This window comes from Copadichromis virginalis, linkage group LG10, assembly GCF_057382275.1.
Source record: "Copadichromis virginalis isolate Kocher_CV1m ecotype Utaka linkage group LG10, C_Virginalis_male_GT1.1, whole genome shotgun sequence".
Taxonomy (NCBI): Eukaryota; Metazoa; Chordata; class Actinopteri; order Cichliformes; family Cichlidae; genus Copadichromis; species Copadichromis virginalis.
The window spans coordinates 12232288-12258077 of NC_140627.1; the positions used below are offsets into that span (position 1 = coordinate 12232288).

The following is a 25790-nucleotide window of genomic DNA, read 5'->3' on the forward strand; positions in this document are numbered from 1 at the left end:
CAAAGATGTACCTGTCTAACATGGTTTCACCTGATGTTTTTAAAGTCCCAATTTGTAAAACCTCAAGTTAGTGTTTCTGCCATCACTTTCTTGGCTGCAAAAAAAACTGGGTGTAACAAAGTGCAAGTTTAACTGTGAAACCACATGCTAATGACGTGTGATTGATAACTCGTTAGCCAATGAGCGTGCGTTTTCATACCACAAGTATTCTTCTATTTTAAAACATGGTACGACCAAGATTTTCAATTCAGACTTGAGTTATTTATCATATTTATTACTTATAATATTACTTGATGGTGTATTTCTTTCTTTCAGCATGACTTAAAATGAGTGACTGAGTCCTTAAATTCACCAGAAAATTTACAGATATCAAGCCAGAAATTTCTATGGGACCAGAAATCTTTTTTTTTCTTCTTTCTTTTTTTCTTCTTCAACCATAGATATCACCATGCGATATCCTCAGATAGAAAACAAGTCTAAGATAATTTTGGATTTACTTAATTCTTCTGACCAGGAAGCTACATGCAAGTTTTATACTGCCTGTTGCTAGCATGCTAATTGAGAGTTATGAATGTAACTAAGGTTTTGTGAATTATGGATGAACGTCTCTTGAGGTCAGGAATAATAGAATAAAACTATGAAGGCAAACGTGGTAAACACTAGAACAGCTTTAGATCAGGCAGATAACCATTTTACCATTGTCAGTAGTAGACTTTAGCATGCTAACACTCTATCATCTTGTAGAGTTGTAGCATTAGCATACTATTAGCATTAAGTATACCTTCATAGGTTTTTTTTTTCTTGTCCTTAGACTTATTTCGACATTATTATAATTTGTTTAGGAAAGAATAGTAAGAAGAGGGTAATACAGTGTTGGCTACCTTAAAGAAAGTAGACAAAACTTATACAAGTGCTAGATAATTAGAATTTTTTACGTGAGGTTTGAATATGAGACAAACACTGATTTCTAGGGGAAAATGTCTATTCCCCAACTGGTTGTTAGTGCTTTGTGGAGGTTATTTGCTCTCCATGGGTGAAATCTGTTAGAAAGAAGATGCCGTACCAAAAACTTCCAAGTAATTGCTTTGGTTGTAAGCAGTTCCCTTTAGTTTTTCATGTCTGTCTGCAAATACTTGCTAACTTCTAGCCGAGCAGTAGTGAAATGTGAAGAAATGCCTCAGCACCGTAGCCAACATGTTTCAAAAGGTGCAACTTTTATTTTGGAGGAAAACTTTCTCCATCGTGGCTCAAGAGTTGGCAGTTCGTCTTGTAATCGAAAGGTTGCTGGTTCGAGCCCGGCTCGGACAGTGTCGGTCGTTGTGTCCTTGGGCAAGACACTTCACCTACCGCCTACTGGTGATGGCCAGAGGGGCTGATGGCGCGATATGGCAGCCTCGCTTCTGTCAGTCTGCCCTCAGGGCATCTGTGGCTACAACTGTACCTGCTTTCACCAGTGTGTGAATGTGAGAGTGAATGAATAGTGGAATTGTAAAGCGCTTTGAGGGTCTCGAAAAACGCTCTATAAATGCAATCCATTATTATTATTATTATTATTATTATTATTACTTCCAGTTTGCAAAACTTTTCACAGTTTTATTGCAGCTCAGAGAGTAGCTGGACAGTGTTTGAGGACAAGGCCAATCAAACTATGAACCCAGTGACCAAAGCAGTCACTTTAATTAAGAAAAAGGTGGTCGACTGGGGGAGTCACTGGCTGGTTGGCTTTAGGACTTTAGACCAGTCATTTCCCCAGCGACTACATCGACCTCTAGCAAGTGCTCACAACTGGTTGGGGAATACCCATTTCTAGGCCTGTGTGGCTGGTGCCTTATTCACATGATTCTACAGTGTCACCACGATTGTCACAAAATGGCAGCCAACTTAATGCCATGTGGTTTGTGGTCACGTGTTAGCAAAACCTCAAAAGTGGTTGCACCATTTTAGTGTGAGTGTTGTGGCTGACTTGATGGTACTCTGCACACACCTGTGCACAACTGTCTGAAGAAGGAAGATTTTATCTTGGCGATAGAGGAAACTGTGGGCCACTGTAGAAAACGGAGGACGTTGCACATATTGATGGACAATCTAATTGTGGAGTTGGGATTTTTAAACATAAAGAAAAAAGGTCTGCAAGCAGTGTGCTCGTATTTGGCATTGTTTGGAAAAGAACAAGACATATTGTTTGGTTACTGATGTCATATAATATTAAAGTTTTCATTCACTACATATGGTTCTTTTGCTGCTGTTGATCTTTGTTGCTTATAGCTGATCACTTGGTGTGCTTTAAAAGAGTGGCGAGTGCTCTGAAAACATTCACTACAGTGTTTAGTTGAGGGTTCGTGTTGCTCTCAAAGCTGCATGCAATTTAAAAAAAAAAAGGCACCTCTAAGCTGGCAAACGTGTCCATGTGGGTTTAAATAGTCCGTAGGCTCTTCTACCAGCTGAAAAGTCTCTCTCCTGTGTTTCTTCATGTTCTACTTCCCACGTTCACTTTCAAACACGACCTGTTGTTTTCTGTCCTGCCACTTTGACCTGTGATTTTTGTTTTCTAAAGCGTGGGCATTTTGTCTGGACTGTGACTGACACCGCTTTCATACTGAACTCATGAAATCTCATAACGTCATTCTGCTTGGTTTGTTCTTTCCAGCCAAGCTGCCAAATCTCCATCTTTGGAAATTCAGCTATGACACACCGTGGTTTCTCTTTTCCATCCACAGTTTTGGTTTGACATAAAATAGTCTCCAGTTATAAATGGACAATCCACGCGTGGTGACATTTGTTTCACTCATTTGTAGTCAGTGTCACACATTACGTGGTTTGACGGTTTTGTCACATCACATATTTGTGTCCTGATGTTTCCCTCCATCGATTGTTGCTATAACATGTTTCAAATGCCGCATGAGGCCGCACACTTCCCTCACGTCTTTGCTTTTGAGCCCAACTTTCTACTTCTCACTCCGAAGGGAAGAGGAAGGAGAGGAAATGAAAATAAGAGGACATGGAGTTTAAGGACAAAAGTCTTACTCATGCACTCTATTCAGCTGAATCCAATCTCATTGCTTTAATAGGATGCAGTCAGCTCTTCAGCCTAGGCATTCAAGCATAGCTGTAGCAGGATGCATATTCATGCACTGCTGGTCTGCAGCTTGTGTTACAATGCACATACAGTGCTGCAGAGAGAGGGGCTGTTAATGAAAGAGAAGAGGATAGAGAGGGAGAGGGACTCAATCAGGAGGGACTGCAAAGCGCTGCTAGTGAAGTGGCTTTATGGGAATGTGATCAGACTATATGTGTTGACTCAATGAATTTAAATTGAATTGGAAGTGATCATTTAAGGTGAATGCAAAGTAGGGCTTGCTGAATTTTATTTTAGTTGCCATCAGTGCAATGACATACTTGTGTTGACTTCCCGAGTCTCCGGAGTTCATTTAACAATTTGAATAAAATGAGAGAAGACTAAATGCCATCATCGTTGTCTTAGTTTGCCTCACACCTTCTCGTTGTTGTTTCCTGAGCGTCTTTGCTTCTGCTTTCCTCCAGGCCAGCCAGCTGGGCGTGTACAAGGCCTTTGTGGACAACTACAAGGTGGCGCTGGAGACGGCAGAGAAATGCAGCCAAGCCAACAGCCAGTTCCAGAAGATATCTGAGGTGAGTTCAGCCTCCATGATTTTAAACAACGTGTAACAAGAGAACTTTTAAATAGCAAACATGTCATTTTGTTGCTATGTACTGCATTTTAACATCAGCATATCAAACTTGGCGCAGTAATAATACGGATCCATCAAACCTCCCCTTCACTGGTCTCATGGGTCTTAAGCCATTATATGAATTCTCTTCAGTGAAGAGAACAGGAGAACAAATAGATGACGACACAAACCAGGCGAGTCGAAACGTCCTCTTTTTGGCAGGAAACAGCAGTGTTTATGGGAAATGTGGTCTTATTTTGAGGAACCGTTGTTGAAAACACAGTTAAGAGGTATTTGTGTTCAAATGTGCTTGGGACAGCACTTAGCCAGCAAGCGTATTAGGTAACAGAACGATGAGAGGTTACATTCACAGAAAAAACATCCAGGCTAGTCTGAGTTTACTGTACGGTACGACTACACGCACTTGAAGCGCAGAGAATATTTTGAGCGTTCAGAACAAAAGAGTATGTGTATTTGGGGATTGCTGGGAAGGTGTCAGTGATGTTAATTAGCTGAAAATGTTTGTGGCAGAAGTGACTGATAGTAACACAACCTCTCATGCCCCTTGTTTACATGCTAGCTTTTCACGCCTTAGGTCAACACAGGATATAGTTATAGATTGTTCCTTATTGTTAGGTGTGTTCAACAAAGATCGAGAGGCAAAGACATTACAGTAAAGGAAAGTGCTTACAGAATCTAACTATGATTATCCATCTTCATCATCCTTTAAGGAGCATGGGCATCTTTCATTTTTAAGCATCCAACTTTCCACTCCCTGTTATCTTATACACCAGCAAAGGGTACATCTTTCACCATCTTACGATGCTGTGACTGCAGCCATTCCCCAACTCTCTGTGAATGGTACTCATGGCCAATGATCAAATCTTTGATCAGTGGTCATTTGCCTATTAATGATCAAGAAACGGACCTTTTCAGTCATTATACAAATGTACCGTTCCTCCCGTCCAGATGAGTCAAATCAGCTTTTTGGGACCTGCCGCAGAGGTTTGTTGGTGGTATTATTTACTTAATGGGAAACTTGTGAAAGTTCCCGTGCCCAGTCTTTTTCAGCTGTCTCAGTTGGATGCACTGATCCTGTACTTCCATTAGTTCAGCCTCAGCCAAGCAAGTGCAGCACAATCCTGTGAGTGTGCACAATTAATTAAATTGATTATTCCACTCTTTTATTTCTTTCAGAACCTCAAAGTAAAAGGTCCTAAAGACTCCAAAGTCTGTACAACAACTAGTTCAATGGAGGGTAAGTTGGTGTTTGCTTGTATCTCTATGCGTGCGTGTGTGCGTGTGTGTGTGTGTGTGTGTGTGTGTGTGTGTGTGTGTCTAGGCTGGATTGCTGTTTTAAGATTCCAGCCCTGCCTCTTCTTCTTGTGTATGCAGTGGTGAGCTCTGGGAGGCAAAGTGGTGCATGTGTGAGTCTGCTCTCTCTCTCTCGCTCTCCCTCTCTCCCTCTCTCTCTGTGCCTGAGAAAGGAGGCAGTGAGCAGGAGTGTAGAGTGAGGAGAGGAGAAGAGGGATATGGAGGTGCTTCTGGTCCTCAGACTGTGTTGTAACTGCACATACGGTAACGACTGCATGTTATGAGCTTCCTGCTTTTTGACATCGGGTATCTGTTAGGACATCTACAGCTTTTACGGCGCTTATGATAGACTGTGTGGAGGCAGTTATTAATTAGCTGTCAGACTGACGTTTGGACTTTTGTGCTCATGCTTGCTGAGGAATTTTGCCTTTTCTGAACATTTGCATGCCTGTGATGAGCTTTTTGAGTGATGAGCCTCTAGAGTGTGGTGTTCACTCAGTCATATACGACTGTCTTTCGATCATATAGAACATACAATAGAGAGCATCTTCAAAATGTATCTGTCTGTTTACAAGCTGGGCACGTTTAGTCTGTATAAGGACTGCTGGCCCCAGGCTGCTCCTCGTACAGAATACTTATCTCAAGAGGATCGGAACGTGTGTGTGTGTGTGTGTGTGTGTGTGTGTGAGAGGTTGTCTGTCGCGGTACGTGCCTGTACTCTGCTGGCGCCTTGGTAACTTCGGCCGTTTTGGGGATTGCGTTCAGTTTGGTGGGTAGAGCTGTAGACGGTCATTAGCAGATAAGATGAGTAGACTGTGCGACTCTGTCGGGCTGAGAGTGGCTGGGTGAGTGTTCATTCTTCAGATTTCCGTGGCATGTACCTGTGAAGTGTCTGTTAATTTATGCATTGCAGATGAGGAATAATCAACCTGTCCCAGTTGTTTTATTCTTTCTTTTCTCATCTTTCTTGTTTTAGATGATTTTAAAATGACGTCTTTGGTTTGCTGTAGTTTCACATGGCTGCTATGTGTCATGAAACTAGTCTCATATGCCCTTAACAATCAGGGTGTGTCAATACCCAAGGCACTTCCTTTGATTGCTGTTTATATTACAGTACATTAATTACCTGGTGGGTCAGCCGAGGGGTTTCTCTATCTTAACTTTGCAACAAATGCCTCCTCTATCTACTCTCTTTGTTTCTTTTATTATTTTCCCCTTGTTTCTTTTCTCTGCTCAATCAGCTTTTTTTTTAACTTTCCAAAGTATTTAACAGGATCTCAGCTACAGTAAATGGCTGATAGGTTGATAGAAACACAAATACCTGCTCAAACAAGAATCTGATATATTTTAAATGTAAATGGGGACTCATGTCCTACACCATGACCATTTTCTCACTTTCTCTTAATCCTTCTTTATTTCCTTCTGTGTTATCAGTTCTGTCCTGTCCTTCTCACCCTCCTTCACAGGCTTATGGCTGGCATTGGTAGCTGAGAGTTTTGCCAAAATACTGAGGCCTGAAACCTGGCAGTCCTAACTGAGGACTAAAAGTCCTGTCAAACACTTCGCCCACATGGTCAAGCACCTCGTTAGCAAAGATTAACTATTTGTCCATCAGCCAAGTCATCAAGGCGACCTTGGAAAAACGACCAGTCAGGCACGCCTCACTGGGACAGGACATCGACTTCCAATAATCCCCCCCTCTCTATCTGATTCTCACTCTCTCTTTGTGTCTTCATCCTTCCTCATCCTGACTTTTGACTAGACTTTTAACTCGTCCTTGTCTGTAAAATACATCCAAGTCAGATACTCCACATGATATGGAGTCAAAAAGTGATGACGCTTAATCCTGCGTTCGGAGAGAACTTGAGTAGATTTCTGTCTACATTAGCATTCAGGTGGCAATCCTTAATCTGTCTTTGTATTCAGGAGAGTATCTTCATTATTCAAATCTCTTGTATATAATTATTATGTTTGCATGGTTGAAAAACTAGAGGAAAACGAGACGAGAAAAAGAAAGTAAAGTTTGAGATCTCTGAGCTTCCTTGATAGGTTCATCCTTAATAGTCTTGGACCTATCTTACATAGTATTGCAAATAGACTTGACTTGACTCTAAAGCAGTAAAATGTGATCTTGAGTTTAAAACAGCCTTTGATTGAAACTTGTAATGTAAAAAAAATTCTGGTTGCATGCTTTGCTGATGGCTTTGATGACTTTTTATTTAACCCCAAAATAATCAAAATGTGTCTAATTTTTCATAGTTTCCTGATAAATGAGCATTAATCATTGATCAACTGTGATATTTAAATGCGCAGTACTGGTATATGACGAATACTGTACAGCCTGAATATTATTGGTTCAGACCGACTCGGATTGATTGCAACGTCTGTCCGTGTTTATAAATTAGATCACAGTTACCTGCAAACCTTTGCTAATCTGTGTGAAAGTGACTGCAGTCGAATTGCAACAATTGTTGGAGACAGGTTGCTTGCCACAATGTGACCTGTGCAGTCGCCCTGTGATCCAAGGAGTTTGACGGTGTCCCCTGTTTTAGCTCCAGCTATACTTTGCGTTTTGCGGTTATTCGGAACATGCTACACTGCATGTTAGCATGCTAGCATTAGCTTTTTGCTCAGATATCGTTTTGTCGTGCGACACAACATATGGCACAAAAAATACAGCAGCTTACTTACACAAACTGTACAAAACCTGGCACTTGTGCTTAAGTACTTATACTCAAGTCATCCTGAAGTCATCTAATCCTCCCTGCATTGAAATGAATACAGAACTGCCAACATACCGCACACACAGACACACACACAACAACTTAGATATTCACTGCCCTTGCAGTCAATACAGACTCTGTAGTAAATCCTCCTGGAGGTATCAGTATTGGTTCACTGATCCAACACCCTCAGTGGAGGCGGCATTAATGACCAAACGTTGGAGAAACTTCAAAGAGCAACTGCAAGTCCCTCTCAAAGTCCCTCTATACACTCCATGTGGGCCAGTGTATATTTTAAAAGCAGAGTTAATATGACGTGTTTCATCAGTAGATCTGATAATAGTCACTGTAGGTTTCTGCTCTTGTGCTAATTTCGTAAGTCGCAGGCAGAGGTGTGGCGGAAATACTAAACACTTAAAAGCATCCGAGTGACAGAACAACGCTGTACATATAAAGAGAGCGTTATTGAATGCTTTAAATAGATAAAGTTTAAAATTCAAATAGAAGTGTAGCTTTGGCTGTAGATCTCTCTGTGGGAGCAGAGCACAGTCAGTGTGGGGCAAGCTTGCCTGCATACAGAAGACACATCAGTCCTCTCTGTTTCACTGGGCCAGCTTTCCTTCTTCACTTTAGAAATAAGCTGCTTTAACTCTGTTTTCACTTGAATAAATGGAGGTTAGCATGATCAATAAGTGGAACTTTTTCAGATAATTTCACAATGTTTATGACCTTGTGGGAATTTTTCTTAATTGCATTCGCTCAGTTTCTAGATCATGAGCAGAGGGGTGTTACTGTGCTTTATCGAATGTGTAGTGTGATATTATATTTGCTATTATGAGACCTTGAGGTAATTTAGGCGTTTCCTTACATGACTTGTTTGCTTCTTCTCTGTCTCCTCTTAGAGGTTCTCATGTCTGCCATCTTTCCTCCTGCGTATCTCCTCACTGTGATTTGTTTTTCTTTTATTTCTCTCCATCCTTCACTCTGCCCTGTCTGTGGGAGTGTGTCACAGAGAGCTGTCATGTATGTTGGCTGCTGCTGTTCACACCACCTTAGCAGCAAAGCCTTCCCCAGGGAATCTAGCCAAGTGCGGTAATACAGGCTTAAACTCTGACTGAGGGGCACTGAGGCTGGCATGTTGGCAGGAGGCAGTCTTATTGCACTTTTTATAGATGCATCCGTCTGCATGTGTTGTTTGTGTTTGCTTTTATGTCCATGTCTGAATATGTACAGCTGTTAAACTGATGAACAACAGTAGCACAAACCTTTGCTGCCCCCATATTGAAATCAGTGTTTTACTTGACCCCCCCTACAAGGCTATTTATGATCAAGTGTTTTTCTTGCTTCAGCAGTGCTTCAGGCTGGAACCTCGTCGTCATTAGGCTTTAATGTTAACCTAAGAATCATCAGCAGTCAGACTGTAAGAGCAGCGTTTAGCTCAGAGTAACCAAAGTGGACATTTTTGTCCTCGTGCGAGCGGTGAAACTGTGACCTACTGTGTGTGTCTGCATGTATTGATTTGCCTGTAAGCAACACTGACTCAGAGCCCTCCTCTTCTCTCTCCCACAGCTCTCCTTTACAAGCCGATTGACCGTGTTACCAGAAGCACCCTGGTTCTTCATGTGAGTACACAGCTTGCACTTGCATGGCTTTCAAGGATCAGCTGAATCTAAAGCTGTTCTGGCAGAAATGTCTTACTTCTAGTGTTTTAGGGTGGAGAAAAGACTGAGAACTGTGTCAAGATAAAAAAACAAAAAATAATAATTGGAGCAGGTTGCAAACACATCCCTGAGATTAAAAAGACGTGCAAGAATTAAGCTAAAGCCTGCTTTTTGATGTTTATCGCTGAGTCCTCTCAGTCCAAATCAGCCTACCTCCTTGGAAGAGAAATAATGGTGTAGAAAGTGCCAGCGAAGCAAAGCAGAGATCTCTGGATGTGTCCAGTGTGGTCGCTGTAGTGTAATGCATGATCAGGTTTGCATGAAAGCTGACAGTAAGATGCTCTGTGCATCCAGCATGAGCATGTGTGTCATGTTCTTGTCACGTATGCAAACAAACAGAAGAAAATTGGTTGATGTTAATCTGGGAGGAAAGAAAAAACCGAGACACAAGATTGTTTTAGTGTTTGTAAGGAGTCTGTGTTTGTGCAGCGCGATGACGTTTTCGAAGAGAAGATGAAACTAAATCTGAATCTCTGCTCACAAAGGTCAGTTGTTTTGTGGTAAATATATATTTTAGATGATTGAATGTACTTTCACAGGATTTGCTGAAACACACTCCAAAGGACCACCCGGACTTCCCCCTCCTGCAGGACGCTCTGCGGATTTCTCAGAACTTCCTCTCCTCCATCAATGAGGAGATTGACCCTCGCAGGACTGCTGTTACTACACCCAAGGGCGAGGTCTGTGTGTGTGTTCTTACAACACGTCTTGTCAAGTATAGAGAACTTATGTTCATATCTTTAGAACATTTGTCTTCACTTTTCCTCTCATATGAAATATTATTAGGTACTTTGAGAAAACTATAATAAATGGTTGCATTGCTTTAAAACTCCAAAAGGAACATTTAAGTTAAAAACAAAGACATGCACGTCTCTGTAAAGCAAACTGTAATATATATGTTAATTTAGTAAGTCAACTTATTAATCCACAATCTCAACGATGTTTCGATTCACAACAACAGTTAACACAGAGTTCTGTTACAGGCCCGTCAGCTGGTGAAGGATGGCTTCCTGGTGGAGGTGTCGGAAAGCTCCAGGAAGCTACGGCACGTCTTCCTCTTCACCGATCTGCTGCTCTGTGCCAAGATGAAAAAGACGGCTGTGGGGTGAGTCCACCTTCATCCTCTGACAGTGTGAAAAGCTGTGAGCGCGATTATCGTTAACGTCACCCCCCTATCCCCATTCCCATCTGAAAAATGCTAAAATGATGTGCGAAAGCCAGAAAGTGGAACGGGGACGGGGCGTGGATGGTGCGGCACAAGAGTCGCTTATTAATTTTTGGGGCAGAGAAAAATGCAGGGTGACACGGCTCTGTCACAGAGTTTTCTTTTGAAGCAGACTGTAGGTATATTCATTCGAGGCTTAAGGAGCTTTGGGCGGTGATGGCCTCTTTCTTTCATTTGCTCCCTGTCACAGCAACGTACTTTCATTAAATCTTCAAATGTGCACAGATGTAGTGAAGGGAAATAATTCAAAATCACCCAGCCACTGATCTAAAGTTCCAAAACTCTGAGCGAGTCAGCTCAACAACTTCTAAATGATGAGACTCAGTCTGGATAAAACGTGTGCTATTTCAAAAATTTCCATTGACGAGCACAAGCCTCTAAATGGAGGGCGTCAGCGATGTTTTTACATATACATTTCACGGTGTCACTTCACTCTGTCCACCTTGCACAGTTTAGGATGTTAAGCTACGTTAAATAAGCTACTGTTTTATAAATTGATAGAAATGCCAGTGTTAACATAAACATTTATCTGCTTCATAACAATGCATTTTATTATTTAGCTCAAGGCTCATGAAGCCTGTTGAACTGGGTTCTGCCTCTTTAAATATCCACGCTTTTTCGTCGTCTCTGTGTTTCTGCCCGTGTGTCGTGCAGTTTTCCTTCCACATCAGCTATCAAACCCGGCGTGCAACAGAAAGGATCACTTCGGAAAGACGCACTCCCTCTCTGATTCCAGCTGTGGCTAACACGGTGGTGTTTGAAGCGTCGGTAACAAAGAGAAAGACTCGCAGGCATTTTTGTCTGTATTGTTTTGAGCAGTGCAGCAGAGTAGCAGATCTACACGCAGGACAGAGTTATGCTAAATGTATGAATAATAAAAACATTTTAAAAAAGAAGACAAAAGGTGTAAGTAGAAACTGAAGGTGTTGTGTTTCAGGGTGCAAGCTGAGCAGGCGTTAAAGTAAAGAGAGTTGAGAGAAAAAGATCGCTCATGTTTGTGTTTGTGTGCGCTGCTGCGTGTCAATCTTTGACACATGTCAGTAGATCGAGGGTCACGCTTACAGCACCGACTCGCCTCCCCTTCGTCTGATTGGTGCCTGCTTTGGTTGACATTCACCGTTTCTCTGTGTCAATTGCAGCCGCCCCTCACTTGGAGGAACACATAGTGTTGCCATAACTACCAAACCTGTAAATGGGGCTATAATATGATCTGGGTTGTTATCTCAGTGTGCTGCCTACAGCCTACGCGCTCACACACAGAACAGAGCAACCATCCAGAAACTCAATCACCTTGACTTTAGTCACTGAGGAGCCCTAATCCCTGCCAAAAGCCGTGATTATCTGCACTCTATTATTTTTAGAATGAGTCAGATTTACGATTGCCCGCTGCACGTTCTGCACCTTGGATAATTCATCATTTCTTTATATATGCACCACCTTTGCTGTCTGGCATTAAAGAACCACATGATTTGATATGGTGATTTATTCATTTCCTTCTCAGTCAGGTATCAAACCTAGCTCCACCCCCTTTTCTTTGTGTTTCTCTAAGTCTGTGTCAGAGTCTGATTAGAACAGAAACAAATCGGTGGTCTGTAACATAAAAGGACTTCCCGAAAGACCCAAGAGCGCGTAAACAAGAAGGGCTTGATAATGGAGTGGGTGGGTGGGGCAGAAGATCAGGGGACCATAATCTGCAGCGGGAGGATGTAAAATTAATGTACTTCGTTAATGAAGAAATGACAAAGTCCTTCTGGTGGGAGCCGATTGCATCACTGCAAAAGCTTTGAGTGGGAACATGAGACTAAACACGGAGCAAGAGTCCTTTGTCGATATGGCTGAACAAACCTTTGAAGTTCCAGTTAAAGTGCACGCCTGAAAAAAACGAGTGCAGTAAATAAAGTAGATAAACTGTGTTTCGAGTAGCTGCTGCACTGAGATCAGTAAAATCTCATTTGTCATTTTACGCGTGTTCCCTGTTTTGCTCAAGGACATTTTAACATGCAGGCCAGAGAAGCCAGAGTATTGAACCACTCCCAGTCCACAGTGGCTCCACCTTTCAGGTGGTTGTAGTGGTGCGAGTGCAACATGCAGAAGAGAATATCACAGAAATGAGAACATTAAAACTGAGTTTGATTGCTTGATTTGATTGTTTAAATAAATGCATATAGTTGACAGTAAGTTTTATATGTAGGACGCTGGTAGTGTTAACACATGCTTGTTTAGTATGGATTCATTGTGACATCGAGCTGCTTAAACTAGCCGTCTGATGAAGGTATTATGTCGTCGATGAGTCGACTGTGCAGCACTCAGAAATGTTAATTAAAATCTCATTAGAGACGGTGCACATTAGTGTCCTCAGCCCCTGTGGAAATAATGTTGTGCATTCATCATTTTTATTAATGTGACTTTGAATGAGTGGGCTATAAAGAAATGAGGTCAAATGAGCACACGTTTGAATAGAGAAGTGTAACATTTGTTAGTGTGGCTTCAAATTGTAAACCGGTTTGCTTCGGTTTTGTGCGTCCATTCAGTTCAGTCATGATTGAAAAAGAGAAAAAAAAATATATTTTTTTAAATATTTTGACTAATTCTGTTTCATTTCTTCCATCCTCCCATCCTCTCTCTGTCTCTCTGCCTCTCTGCAGTCGCCATCAGCAGTATGAGTGCAAGTGGTACATCCCTCTAGCGGACTTAACTTTCCAAACCCTGGACGACTCGGACGCTTGCCCGAGCATCCAGGTCCTGCCAGAGCACGAGATTGAGGAGATGAAGATCAAGATCTCGGTCTTAAAGAATGAGATACAGAAAGAGAAGGTAATCCTTTTTCCTGGCATTTGGAGCCCAATTCAATGTATTCGCGAGGCTTACAATGGCTTATTCGGCCATCTTGGGTTTAATTTTGAGATGATCCAGGATTAAAGAATAAAGGGGCAAATTCAGGGTTTGGAGCCCAGTTCTAGACAGCTTTAGAGTAAGAAAAGTTGCTGGTCCTGTTATGAATAACAGGAGCTTTTTGATGTTCATCTTTAAATTCTAACATATGCATAAAACAAATACATTTGAGGCCAAGAGCCACACAATTAGGAGAACTTGGTTATTTTAAAAGCAGCTTCTTTTAGTTTTAATCATCAGCTGGATTCTTTTTATTTAAGAAATAAAAATAAATAAGAAGTAAATCAGAAGTTCGGTGTCATATCAAAGCTTTGTGACCCTTTACTTCATTTTTTATTATGGCCTACGCAGACTTTACTAAATGAATTGTGACTATTGTGTGAGTGAATACAAGCAGCAAAACAAGTCCAAGTACGAATAATAAACATCCTGAAACTGAGGACAGCTGCCGTTTCCTTGAGTATGAGTGGCAAAAGTGCTGATCCAGATTTAAACTGTGACTTGTGTGTGCCACGGTATGAGTCTGTTTTGTTTAGCACATGCTGAAATGCTCAGTTGTCATTTTGAGGTTGAAATAAAAGATGTTACAAGTACACAGTAATCCACCCCCGCAGCCATAGCTGCGTTTAAAGGCTTCAGGAGCGCAGAGTTCCTGTTATTCCCCTCTCACGGCGTTAAAACTCGCCCACCCGGAGCACAGCGAGTGACCACGGCTGGTATGTGGAGTCGCAGGAGGCGAATGCCGGGAGAGATCGAGCTGATTGTATCCAGGCAGGCTCTGACTCACCGCTTCCTGGTGAGGGTTGGGGCTGTGTATGAATTTGTTTTCCTCCAATAACGTCAAGAAACTGCTGCATGAATTATATATAAAGACTCTCACAGTATGGGGCTTGCTTTAAGCAGCTTATAGACACTTTGCTGGAAAATATGAAAGATTTCAATAAGGCAACGCTGAGTAGTCCTCACTTTAAAGTTCAGTTTGTATGTGGTTAAAAATATAGACGATGGGTGGTTTGATTTTGTCATGACGTACAGAAGAGAAGCAAAAGAAATCCAACTCATTAATAATAGAAATTCTGGTGTTATTGAAAGATCTTCACTTGAACAGTTGATGAATTTTACGTAGCCACCTCCAACCAAACGCAACCAGACAGGGTTGGGTCTAAAACCTAAGAGGTCCTACAAGTGTGATCTCTGCAACCGCTTTGCAGATGTAACACAAACCACTAATCGGCTGCAGTTTAATCTTTCACGCCCCGCTTTTCATACAAAGAGGCGACAATAGAAACCTAACCAAAGACAGGTCACTAAATCTCTTGGTTTAAATGAGGAACTAGATTTTACTGCATATGTTTTTCTTCTTTGTGTGTTACTCTCTTGTTCTCTGTAACTGGTGCACTGCCTTATGATTATCATGCTCTGGTTAAATTTAAACTCGACAAACACTGAGGGACAAAAGGGCACCAGCTTCTGACGTCTTCATACGTTCACACCCTGTTTAGCCACTAAACTTGTTCAGATTTGCCAATCCGTGTTGTTAGGTAGCCAATACTGGAATATGACACTTTGGAGGTGGAAGTTTGGTGTTACGTCTCTGTGAAACTCCCCGACGGAGACTTGTCTGCGTTGGAGGCTTTTTGTTTTTGTAGGCTAAACATGACTGTGCTGTACAAATAAAGATGTTTTAACTGTCAGTCATGTTGTCATTAAAATAACTTGATGAGATCCATAAAGCTGACTGTACACTCAGTGTGACTGTCTTTTTTTCCATCATGTCAGGCGTCTGCTACATCTGCTTCATTCTGTTTCTTAATGGAAAAATTTAATTCTAGCTGAAGTAGCGCCAGAAATTTAGTCTCACAGTAAAACCCAATGTTCAAAGAAAATGGATACAAAAGGAAATCAGTCTTATAACTGAGGAAATTGCTGCAAAATCCTCGCACATTGAAATCTGAAATGCCAGAGATGATAAAGAAGAGTACCGACAACGCAACTGGAACCGCACTGAAGCTTTAACACAGGCTGGGTTACACAAGGAACCCAACATCAAGGGGAAGGGCTCTCAAAGTCAGATCATATCACCCCCCCAATCACCCACCCCCCACCTTGCACCTCGACCCTCATTTTGTAAGTCACACTGAATCTAAAAATATAAGCGTCTTCTGTATGTGTCAAGACCTGAGATGAGTCAGAGGAGAAGTACAAGTCTCACTGTCTCAATCAGGAAAAGATTGTGACTGTTTCGGATGCTGCACAGCAGTGCTCGGTGTTTTACTCTCTTTTACTTCAATGAGTACGTTTCAGCAATCAGCGAGATTCAAACAGTCTCTTTTCCTGTCCGTGTCCTTGTGCAGAAAGCACCGAAGGGTCAGAGCCGCGTGGAGCGTCTCAGGAAGAAGATGAACGAGCAGGAGTCCTGGTTGCTCCTGCACTCCCCCACCATCCCCTTTCGCATCCACAACAAACATGGAAAGGTATTCTGCCCATTCTTAATCTGTTACTGGCTCCATTTGTGTCACTGCACTGTGCAGGTTTCACCACTAGAGGGACACATTTTACTTTCAAAGAGTCTGCTGTTACAGATTTAAAGTTTGAATCCCCCAAAACAGCATCAGAGAATTTCCCATCATTCCGATTGATGTGTGCTAGTGAGGATTTTTTCCAGCTATTTTGGTTGTAATTGCTAACTGTGTGTGTGTGTGTGTGTGTGTGTGTGTGTGTGTGTGTGTGTGTAGAGCTACCTGTTCCTGCTATCCTCTGACTACGAGAGGTCAGAGTGGAGGGAAAGCATTCAGAAACTCCAAAAGAAAGGTACGATTGTGTTCACTTTTCAAACACTGCTCCACAGAAACATAAAGGTTTGACCCCCACCTCCCTATATGATGTTTATGATATTTATTTCCTTTCTTTTTCTTCCAGACCTCCAGTCATGCGTGTTAAGTTCTGTAGAGCTCCAAGTATTGACCAGCTCTTGTTTCAAACTCCGAACAGTCCACAACATTCCTGTCACCGGCAACAAAGACGGTAAGAAACACGAGCAGGAACATTTTTGTCTCCCTCTCCCTCTTCCCTCTGCTTTGAATTTAACTTCACACAAAAGTGCCTGTTACACTCTGAGCACTAAAAAAACCACATAATAAGTTAGGGGGGCCTTGCAGGAGATAAATTTAGGCTACAATATGTTTCTCATCTAGCTCGGAGCAGTCAGTGCCGCGCAGTGTGTCGGTGGCGTGCTCGCAGCTTCTATATGTTTGTTTTTTCCTCCCGATCTCCTCATTGCAGCCACTCTCAGAGTCTTGGGGGTGGGGGGGTGGGGGTGACATTAAAGCCATCTGCTCCATCTACTCTGATCTGCTCAGATGGCAAGAGGGTCTCTCACACAAAGACAATACTCATGCACAGACACAGAGCTCTTACACTGAAAGGCACGCTGTCCTGATGTTTTTGTGTCGTGTTTCCTTTCTGTGCATTAGAATCTCTGTGTTTGATATCCAATAGATTTAAAGTCATTTTCAGATGGATTTTAGTTTTGTATTTTCAAAGTAGTCAGCAGAATGACAAGTGACACTTAAGTGGTAGCATATTTTTTGGTGTGCTTTACCCCACGCCCCCAAACGAGGTGTTTTATTTCAATGCAACTGAACTTTATGTCTGATTCTGTTTTTTTAATTTAACATTTAACACGGCATCAGGCTGTCAAAATAACAGATAAGTAAGTCAGACGTGACAGTACATAACACCACACATGGATACACAACATGACATACAGACAGATTACTGTTAAAAATGCATTTGCACCACTTGACATGGTTTTAATAAGAGAATTAACTCTGTTTGCTTTCCCTAAACAGGTTCTTCTCACTGCTTTGGTGGACTTTTCCTTACATGTTATCTTCCTGCTGCTTTCTGTGAGAGCTTACTGAGATTCCTGTGTTTTAAATCAGACTTCAACTCCTGCGTTGTCTTAGACTTTTGACCCGCTCCTCATTACGAAGCTAGAATAAACACACACACACACACACACACACACACACACACACCTCCATCCTGACATGTGATGCAGGGAGCACAGCAGGGGTTTAAATGGAGACCAGCTGGTGGAGGAATGTCTCTCATACTTAAGAGGATGGATGACTTAAATACTCACTCTTTCATTTGACTCCATTGAATAATCATCAGTTATCACATATTAGTTCATGGTTTTCCATTGAGCATAATAGATAGAAAGGGCAGTCGGTCTGCTATGATGCTGAACCTATGAACCGACTCTCTGTGAAACTCCCCTGTTAGTTATATAAAACACACACGCACAGTTAACCCCGAGGGCTGACTGCTCTCCTCTCAGCTGCCAACAGTGGAGCTCACAGCGGTTCTGCTGCCCTCCACCCTGGTTTATTTACCAGGAAGCAGCCGGGCTTCACAGGCCTCAACCAAAGCAGGACTGTATCCTCTTCATGTTTCTGTCGGCGGTACAAAGAGGGGTGTATGGGCTGGCCAAAAAAAAAAAAAAAAAGAGATCCACCCACGATCTCTATTCAAAGGGCAGCTCAGTTTCGATGGCAGACGTCTGTGCACTGCTAATGTGTGGTCTGATGCCAATCTGACAAAAGGCTGTAATAACGGTTAATTTTCTTTCAGATCCTCCAATAGTTGTTTCCTCAGCCGTTTCCCTGATTTCGTTTTATTCTGTTTTTTTCTGAAGTCATGTGAAGTTTAATCTGTCTCTTCTCAAATGTTGATAACTGACTGCTGGAGGGAATGAGAACCAAAACACTCAAATGAATGATTAAAAACAATAAGAATGTAATCTCCAGTTCGGACCACCCAAGAAAGAATACAAAAACCCACTAGGGTTCCCACTAATCTGCCCCACTGAGCAATTTTAGTTTGAATGGATCTGGATGTGGCAACACACGCTTTAACAGTGAACTTTCAAACTTCACACATATTTGCATGGTTCATTTTACCTCGATGAATACCACTAATTCATGAGCCGACAGAGGGGAAAAGGTGCTCTAAATGGCCACGTGAGCTGACCCGCTTCCAGCGAAGGGAAAGAGACTCGTTCACAAAAAGCTGAAAGAGCATGTAGCATTAAAGTCCTGCTGTTGGAAACAACAGAAGCAAGTTTAGTGTCAGTGCCAGTAAACGAGTCTGCAACAGATAGAAAATAATACCACAGCTGTCAGTGATAATAAAGACTAATAGCCTGCACACAGGTGCAAAATAGGGTAAGCTCGAGAGAGAGAGCTAGTATCATCATTAGCATTTAGTGATCAGGCAGTACAGGAACAAAAAAATGTACGAGATGCAGCAGAAATGAAATGAAACCTGCTGGTAGAGCTCATGCTCCATGAGACGAGTTCCTTCTCCTTTGTTTCTTTCTCTCACAGTTTATCTTTTTTCTTTACAATATCATCGCAGAGATAAAGACAGGATGCCGGAGGATCATACATTTTATAGTTTGCAATGACTTCTGATTACCCTGCTGATTTTTGTGCACGGACTCCCGTATGTGCACCCGTGCTGCTCTAACTGCTCTGTGTGCTTGTTTTCCAGATGAGGAGACTCCTGGCCTGTACGGCTTTCTGCATGTGATTGTCCACTCTGCCAAAGGATTCGAGCAGTCAGCCAGTAAGTCTGCCAGAAACAGCTTCTTTTTTTTTTTTTTTTTTTTCCTCTAACTGCACTTGTGCGCACACTCCGGCTCAGCATCTGCTTACACATAGCGGCTGCGCATATACTTGTCTGCCAGCAAAACACATGACCCAGTCAATCATCACAGCCGGCACATGCAGTTTCCATCATCACATGGCCAAGATGCAAAGGAAGGAAAAATCAAGAGAGAGAGGGAGAGAATGAGGTTGTCTCAGAGGAAGCGTTGAAGCCAAAGTGGGATTCCTGCGGTTGTTTTCGTTAAGCAGACATCACAAGTAGAGCAGGGCGATATGGCCAAAAATATTTATCACGATATATATTTGAAAATTTGCGATAACGATATAACCGACGATATAATTGATGCGAGACAAAATACAACTCCACAACATTACTAGTGCAAAAAGACAACCTTCCATTTATTTTCACTTAAACAAGAAGCTGGTTTTTATGTACATTAAAGCTTTATAAAAATGTAACAGTGCAAATGCAAATTCCTTGCTGAAAGTTTAACCAAAAGGCATTTCCAGTAGAAATGGGCTGACATATCCTGAGCATAACCATGTATAATATCCACTGAAGTTAAAAAGAGGTGCTTTGCAACATTAAACTGCAGTGTGCAGTACACATTTTTCGGACCATAAGGTGCACGGGATTATAAGGCACATTAAGCGAAACAAAGCAGTCAGATAAATCAAACTTTATTAAACTCATTCTTCTTGCTTCCTCCACTTCTGTAACATTGATTCATTAATGTTGAATTCTCTGCAGCTGCTCTATTCCCATGTTGTTGCAGTATATTAATGACTAACCTCGTATTGTGGATGGATTATCTCAGTTGTTCTCCTGACTGAAGTTTGGTCCGTTTACAGCATCCTGCCATGCGATTGCATTTGTCTCTAACCATGAAGAACCTTCACATTAACTTTTATAAGTGGAAAAGTGTTAGTGTTCGTCCTCCAGCTTCACTGTTTATGTTATGCTAACATAGCTGTGTCGCTAGCGATCACGTAGCACATCATTATATACCAGCTAGCCCAACTTCAGTAACCCTACAAACGTCACTGCTGTTTAGTTTCCTGTCTTCATTTATGTTGGAAGTGATAGCAGAGCTGTACGTTTGATTTTTTTTCAGAAATCTCTCAGTCAGAACATGCTATATCATGCTTAGGTAACTAGCGAAACTAGCGAGCTAACTTCCGCTAGCTTCCTGCTAACTTCTAACTCCGTTAAATGTAATAACTTTTGTTTTCATGGATGCCTGGAAGTTAAACTTTATAGTTACACCTGGTAAAGCAGCAATGCTGATCGTTTTATTAAAGATGAAAGAATTTAGACAGTTTTTAACTCTAAGTGATGCTGCAGTGTTGTTTGACCTGAAGCATACGGAGCTTAGGACCCAGATTACTCCCAGATTTAAGAGCATCTTAGTCCGACAAATACGACAATAACGACGGCCGCTTGCATGTTCTGCAAAAAAATGTGCTTTGTTGTGTATCTGACGGACAAACACCAAACCAGTTCCACATAACTGAAGTTGCACCATTTTTACAAACCAATTCTGGTTCATCTGTTTCACTCAACGACCGGCCATGTGCGTATGAAAACAAAGGCACTGCGCATGCGCGTTTTACTCCCATTCTATCGCGATATTTCATTTTCCTATCGTTGCCTAACATTATACCGGTATTATCGTGAACGGTATAATATGGCCCAGCCCTAATCACAAGTGACAAAGATGCTGAAGGCACATTGAAAAGGAGGAACGTCAAAATCACAAACAGCAGCATTCAGAAGTGGACAGCTGGCAATTGTAATACCACTCGTCTTTGTTCACACACTATGCTATTGCCTTACCTTGCACAAATGTTTCTTTGTATAGCTGTGTGCGTGTGTATGCGTGTGTGTTATCTACCGAGCTTGACGTTGGCTGAACCTCCACAAAGGCTGTTTCAGATGTGTCAGCGGTGGACAGCTGGTGCTCCGGTACACTCCGTGCCCCGTGTTGCTCAAGCACCAGTTCAAATATCGAATATCAGGAGAAGAGATGGAGAGGGAGAAATGATTTCCTCAGTTACCATGACAGCCTTCAGTGCTGGCCCACAAGAATTTCCCAGTTAATGGATTGGAAAGCACTCTCTCCTGAAAGCCTGTTTGATCCTCAATGGAGCGCAGAGAGCTAAAGGCTTTATGGAGTATGTGTGTGTGTGTGTGTGTGTGTGTGTGTGTGGAAGCAACTTTGGTAGTTTCACTGATACAGTTTTGATGTTGGTATCTCCAGTGGAGCGTACAGACCCAGGGTGGGGCATGCAAGCCGTGGAGGCATGGAGGATGTGCTGGACTTGTTTGGGACCGTGGTGTTCATGATGATGATGAGGGAGGTTTACGGGGATGCCGTGAGAGAAGTGCTGACCTTGATGATATATAACACTACTGTTACACAGACAAGTGTTCTAAATGAGGACAAGAGTCGAATTATTAATTATCAGATTTAATTATTGGAGTTAAAGTGAAGCTTCAGCCATCCATAACTTATATCTGATTTCATTCATTCGTACAGGTCCTCTAATGTGTGTTTACACAGGTTTAATGCCTTTTACTTGTGGTAGATAAATGGGTGGGTGATCACTGTTTATATGTATGTGTGTGAGTCACTGAAGTAAATTTATCTACTATACCTGATGATGTATTTCCAGTGGCATGTGTTCATTATTCATATTTTACTTTGTAAGGTTTATTGCTGTGATTTCAGGATTAGGCAATCTCTTCAGTATGGTTATACCAATCTTTTAATACTATATAGGTTAGTTCAAAAGTCTAGTTTTGAACTGCTGTGGGTTCTGAGTCTCCATGTAAACAAAAACGCCTTTAAATGTAGGGACTGTGACTAGTAAAGGGAGGGAGGTGACTGATATGATGGAGAGAAGGAATGAGCCGTTTGGAGGGAGAGGGTGAGATGGAGGCAAATGATTTGCTGAGGTGACCCCTAAAGGAAGCAGTCGAAAAAAGAAGAATGAGGAAAGTGTAGTGTCTGCTATCATACTCTGCCCTGCAAAACAAAAACAGTCACATGCTCCAAAATCTCCCCAGATCGCCTGTAACATTCGAGTCCCTAATAAACTTTGGCAATGTCACAACGTTTGTTTCCATTCAGAGTTTTGCATTGATGATGGGAGAACATGAAGTCTTACATAACACATCCCAAAAAATCTCAATGGGGTTGAGATCTGGACTCTGCGGTGGCCGGTGCATGTGAGACAATGAGGTCTCCTTAACCACTCTTTCACAATTTGAGCGCAATGAATTCTTGTATTGTGTTCTTGAAATATTCCTGTACTGTCAGAGGATAAAGATGGAAAAATCTGGTCATGCAGTGTATCCAGGTGAAGCTGGACCTGACAAACTGAAGCACCCCACATCAAAATACATCCCCCACAGACTTAGTAGAAGAAGGCATGATGGATGCATCATTTCATCCACCTCTCTTCTTATCGTCCATCAGTCTGGAGCGGGGTTCATTTTATAGAAAAGGCTTAACTGCACTAAAGGTTAAGTGATCAATTCAGCAACAACAGTTTTATTTAATTTGAAAGTTCAACAAAAGAAATCAAATAATAGCTCAAATTAAATAAACCCTTAGTAATATAATACACGCCTTTTATGGTGACTATGTCTGACTAACATCAGGACGGTACATCTTTGCCAATTGCTTCCTACAGCTTTATTTAATATTCATGTTTAGTTTTTAAAACCTGTCCAGCATCGGCACAGTTTCTCTGGGGTTTCAAACACATACAGAGATCACTGAGACACACTGTATTCCTCTGCTTGTAGAATTTCCTCCAATACCACAAATGACTAAAATTACAAAGCCCCCTCCAGATGTAGCTTAATGATGGGATTCGGTTTGTGTACAGGTTTTGTGTGGCGATGTTCCAGCCTGTGTTAAAGCTTCAGCGCGGTTCCAGTTGCGTTGTCGGTACTCTACTTTATCGTCTCTGGCATTTCAGATTTCAATGTGCGAGGATTTTGCAGCAATTTCCTCTTTTGCATAATCGTGTGTGCGCATGTGGTTTCTGTTATTGCAAATGGTGATTATTTTCATATTAGAATGGAAATGTGTAATGATCTGAAACAGCAGTCATTATTCACTGTGTCAGGTTAAGTGGGCACTGAATGCTCCACAGTAGGCTTTCTCTTTCCCCCTCCCCCTCCTTTTTTTTTTTTTTTTTTTTTTAAATCAAAAAAATCAAGTAAGCATGTAGTCGAAGATTTTACTGAAGCTGTTATTTATGCCACTACAATCTTCCCCCAGTGGGAAAGGGCTTGGAAGCGCAGCCCAGGGCAAAGTTAGTCAAACTGGGTCACAGAGGGAAAAGCTGGGAGTTGAGCGTCTCCCAAAAACTCAGATAGAAAAAAAATCTATGGAAATACTGACCTAGATGAGAAGCAAAAAACATGTCATGTCATTTTATTCTTGCTTTATTTTTATTTGTTTGTATGTGTGAGTGTTTGCATGTCGTTCCCTTCAGAAAGATGCAACAGTTAGCTCAATACACACCTATAGAACTGCACTTTCTGCATAGGGTGCGGGCACAGATCCACATTAGAAGATGAGAGAAAGGTGCATTTTAAAATTTTATTTTATGGTCAATGCACAGTTAAAGCACCTACTTGGCATTTTTAAAATTTTTGTTTCGTTTTGACGTTTTTGCTTTTCGATGTTTTTCCTGTAAGGCTCAAGTTCAAACCACTGCTGAAAGTGTTCACACGTTCTCAAGACTGTATTTCTGTGTAATCCAATCCAGCCATGGCTGCATGTATTCTCTATGTCAGGCTTTTATTAGTTTTCTTCTTCTGGGTTCTGTTTAAACAGTTGAATTATGGCATTTCCCTGCTTATTATGTTTTGTAGTCTGAGAAGAATATTTTGTCCTGAAGCAGCGGTTTTGGTGACTGTGATCTGTAGCTGCTGAGACACTAGTTAGTTGAACTGATTATCACGAGTCTCCTGATTCTGTGAACCAACAGTTTGAACCAGCATTCGGCGCAGCCTCGGGCAAAGATTAGCCTGCTGTATAAGAACATACGCGCCCCACAAGGGCTACAGCCCACAGCTAATTGAGATGGAAAAGGATGGTATCCATTAACCCTGTATTTAGGGGTCAGAGACCCCATGCTGACCAATAAATCCCCCTCATACTCTGAGCCTGGTGGCGACCTGCCAGAAAAATGAAAACTCCAGGCCTCTTTTAGTCTGTCCTACTTCTCAAAGCCCTCTTGGATCCACTGTGAGGACACAAAGACCTCTCAAAATATGCTCTCCATGGCCTTGTTTGAATTTTAGGTCTGGGCACATAAACCCATTTCAGCTGGAGAGGAAATAAACTTCCAGAGAAAACTGGGAGCTGCTCAGGACTATGTATACGCTTCTCTACTCCAGGGCTAGATGAAACGAAGAGGATTAAATCACATTAGAGTTGCACACAAAGAACCGGTTGAATCGCTCATTGCAACCATCAGAATGTTGCCGCCTCTTTAATGAAGCAGACTGTGACAGGTAGTTTAAGGATTTTTCCAGATGTCAAATCAGAAGTGACAGCCGTGAGCTGTTATGCTTCCGTACATAGCGGAAGCGTGCAATAACTGCTTCATGTTTTTTTTTAAATATCCCCCAGATGGTCGCACTGAATTCCCCTTCATTGAACTTCCCTCGTACCACCACCGCTAATCTCTTCCTAACTGGGAGTGATTATGGCAAAACCTTTTAGGATGCTGAGAAAACAAACAAAGGGGGAATAAAACCAGATGGGACGACATTCCTTTATACTGTACGCTCCTTTTTATCCTATAGATACATGTGCAAACGTTTTCTCCAGTCGCAGCTCATCCAGGTGATGTGGTTGGTATCCTCTCATAACCCGGCTCGTGTCAGGCTCTTAAATCTTGTGATCGTGATGATGACTTTGCTTGTGACTTTTTTTTTTTTGTTTAAATTAATGTCTTTTTTTATTTTATTGCATATGTAATTAAACCCACTCCCCTGCCGTTCAGCTCTCTTGCTTAATCTTAGTGACTGTCCCGGTGAAAGGTCGAACCACTCACCCATCCATCATGCTGTCTAGTGGAAGTTAACCCGAGGGGTTAAGTCCAACATAGGGGATGTAGTGGAGACGCTTTACAGACAGCTGGTAGCACAGTCTGCAGGAATGGTTTCAGGAGCATTTAAAGAAACACATTAACAGACTTAATTGCTCTGTGTAAGAGCTGAGTGTGAGCTGATCCCAGAGGAGGGAAGCGGGGTGGGATACTGCTGCGGTATGAGGATGTTAAGAGTGGCGAGGGGCTGCCGGTGCTGATTGTGTACACAGGGAGGAGATTGTTGCCTGTCTGCTGTCAAACGGTAGCATATTGACAAATTGGAGGGCTTTTTTCACCTTTTAATTGCACATTTGTTAGAAATCTGTGAAATCAGTCTTTAGAAGTGATACTTTTATACATGTTTGCACTTCACTGTTCACAGCTTCCCTCATATTTAGTTGTTTTCTTTCTTTTCATAAGACAAGTCTTGTGTC

The 25790-nt window shown here is 41.9% G+C and overlaps 1 protein-coding gene across 3 annotated transcripts in view; it reads left to right on the plus strand.

Moving 5' to 3' along the window:
• The window catches only part of abr (ABR activator of RhoGEF and GTPase), a 124075-nt gene that overhangs the window by 62144 nt on the left and 36141 nt on the right, over positions 1-25790 (plus strand). For all 3 annotated transcript variants that reach the window (XM_085469842.1, XM_085469843.1, XM_085469844.1), the window contains exons 5-14: positions 3541-3648; positions 4884-4944; positions 9293-9345; positions 9984-10124; positions 10428-10549; positions 13315-13483; positions 15916-16035; positions 16297-16372; positions 16481-16585; positions 19121-19195. In XM_085469842.1, coding sequence (XP_085325968.1) covers positions 3541-3648; positions 4884-4944; positions 9293-9345; positions 9984-10124; positions 10428-10549; positions 13315-13483; positions 15916-16035; positions 16297-16372; positions 16481-16585; positions 19121-19195 — 1030 coding nt within the window. The remainder of the gene's footprint in view (positions 1-3540; positions 3649-4883; positions 4945-9292; positions 9346-9983; positions 10125-10427; positions 10550-13314; positions 13484-15915; positions 16036-16296; positions 16373-16480; positions 16586-19120; positions 19196-25790) is intronic.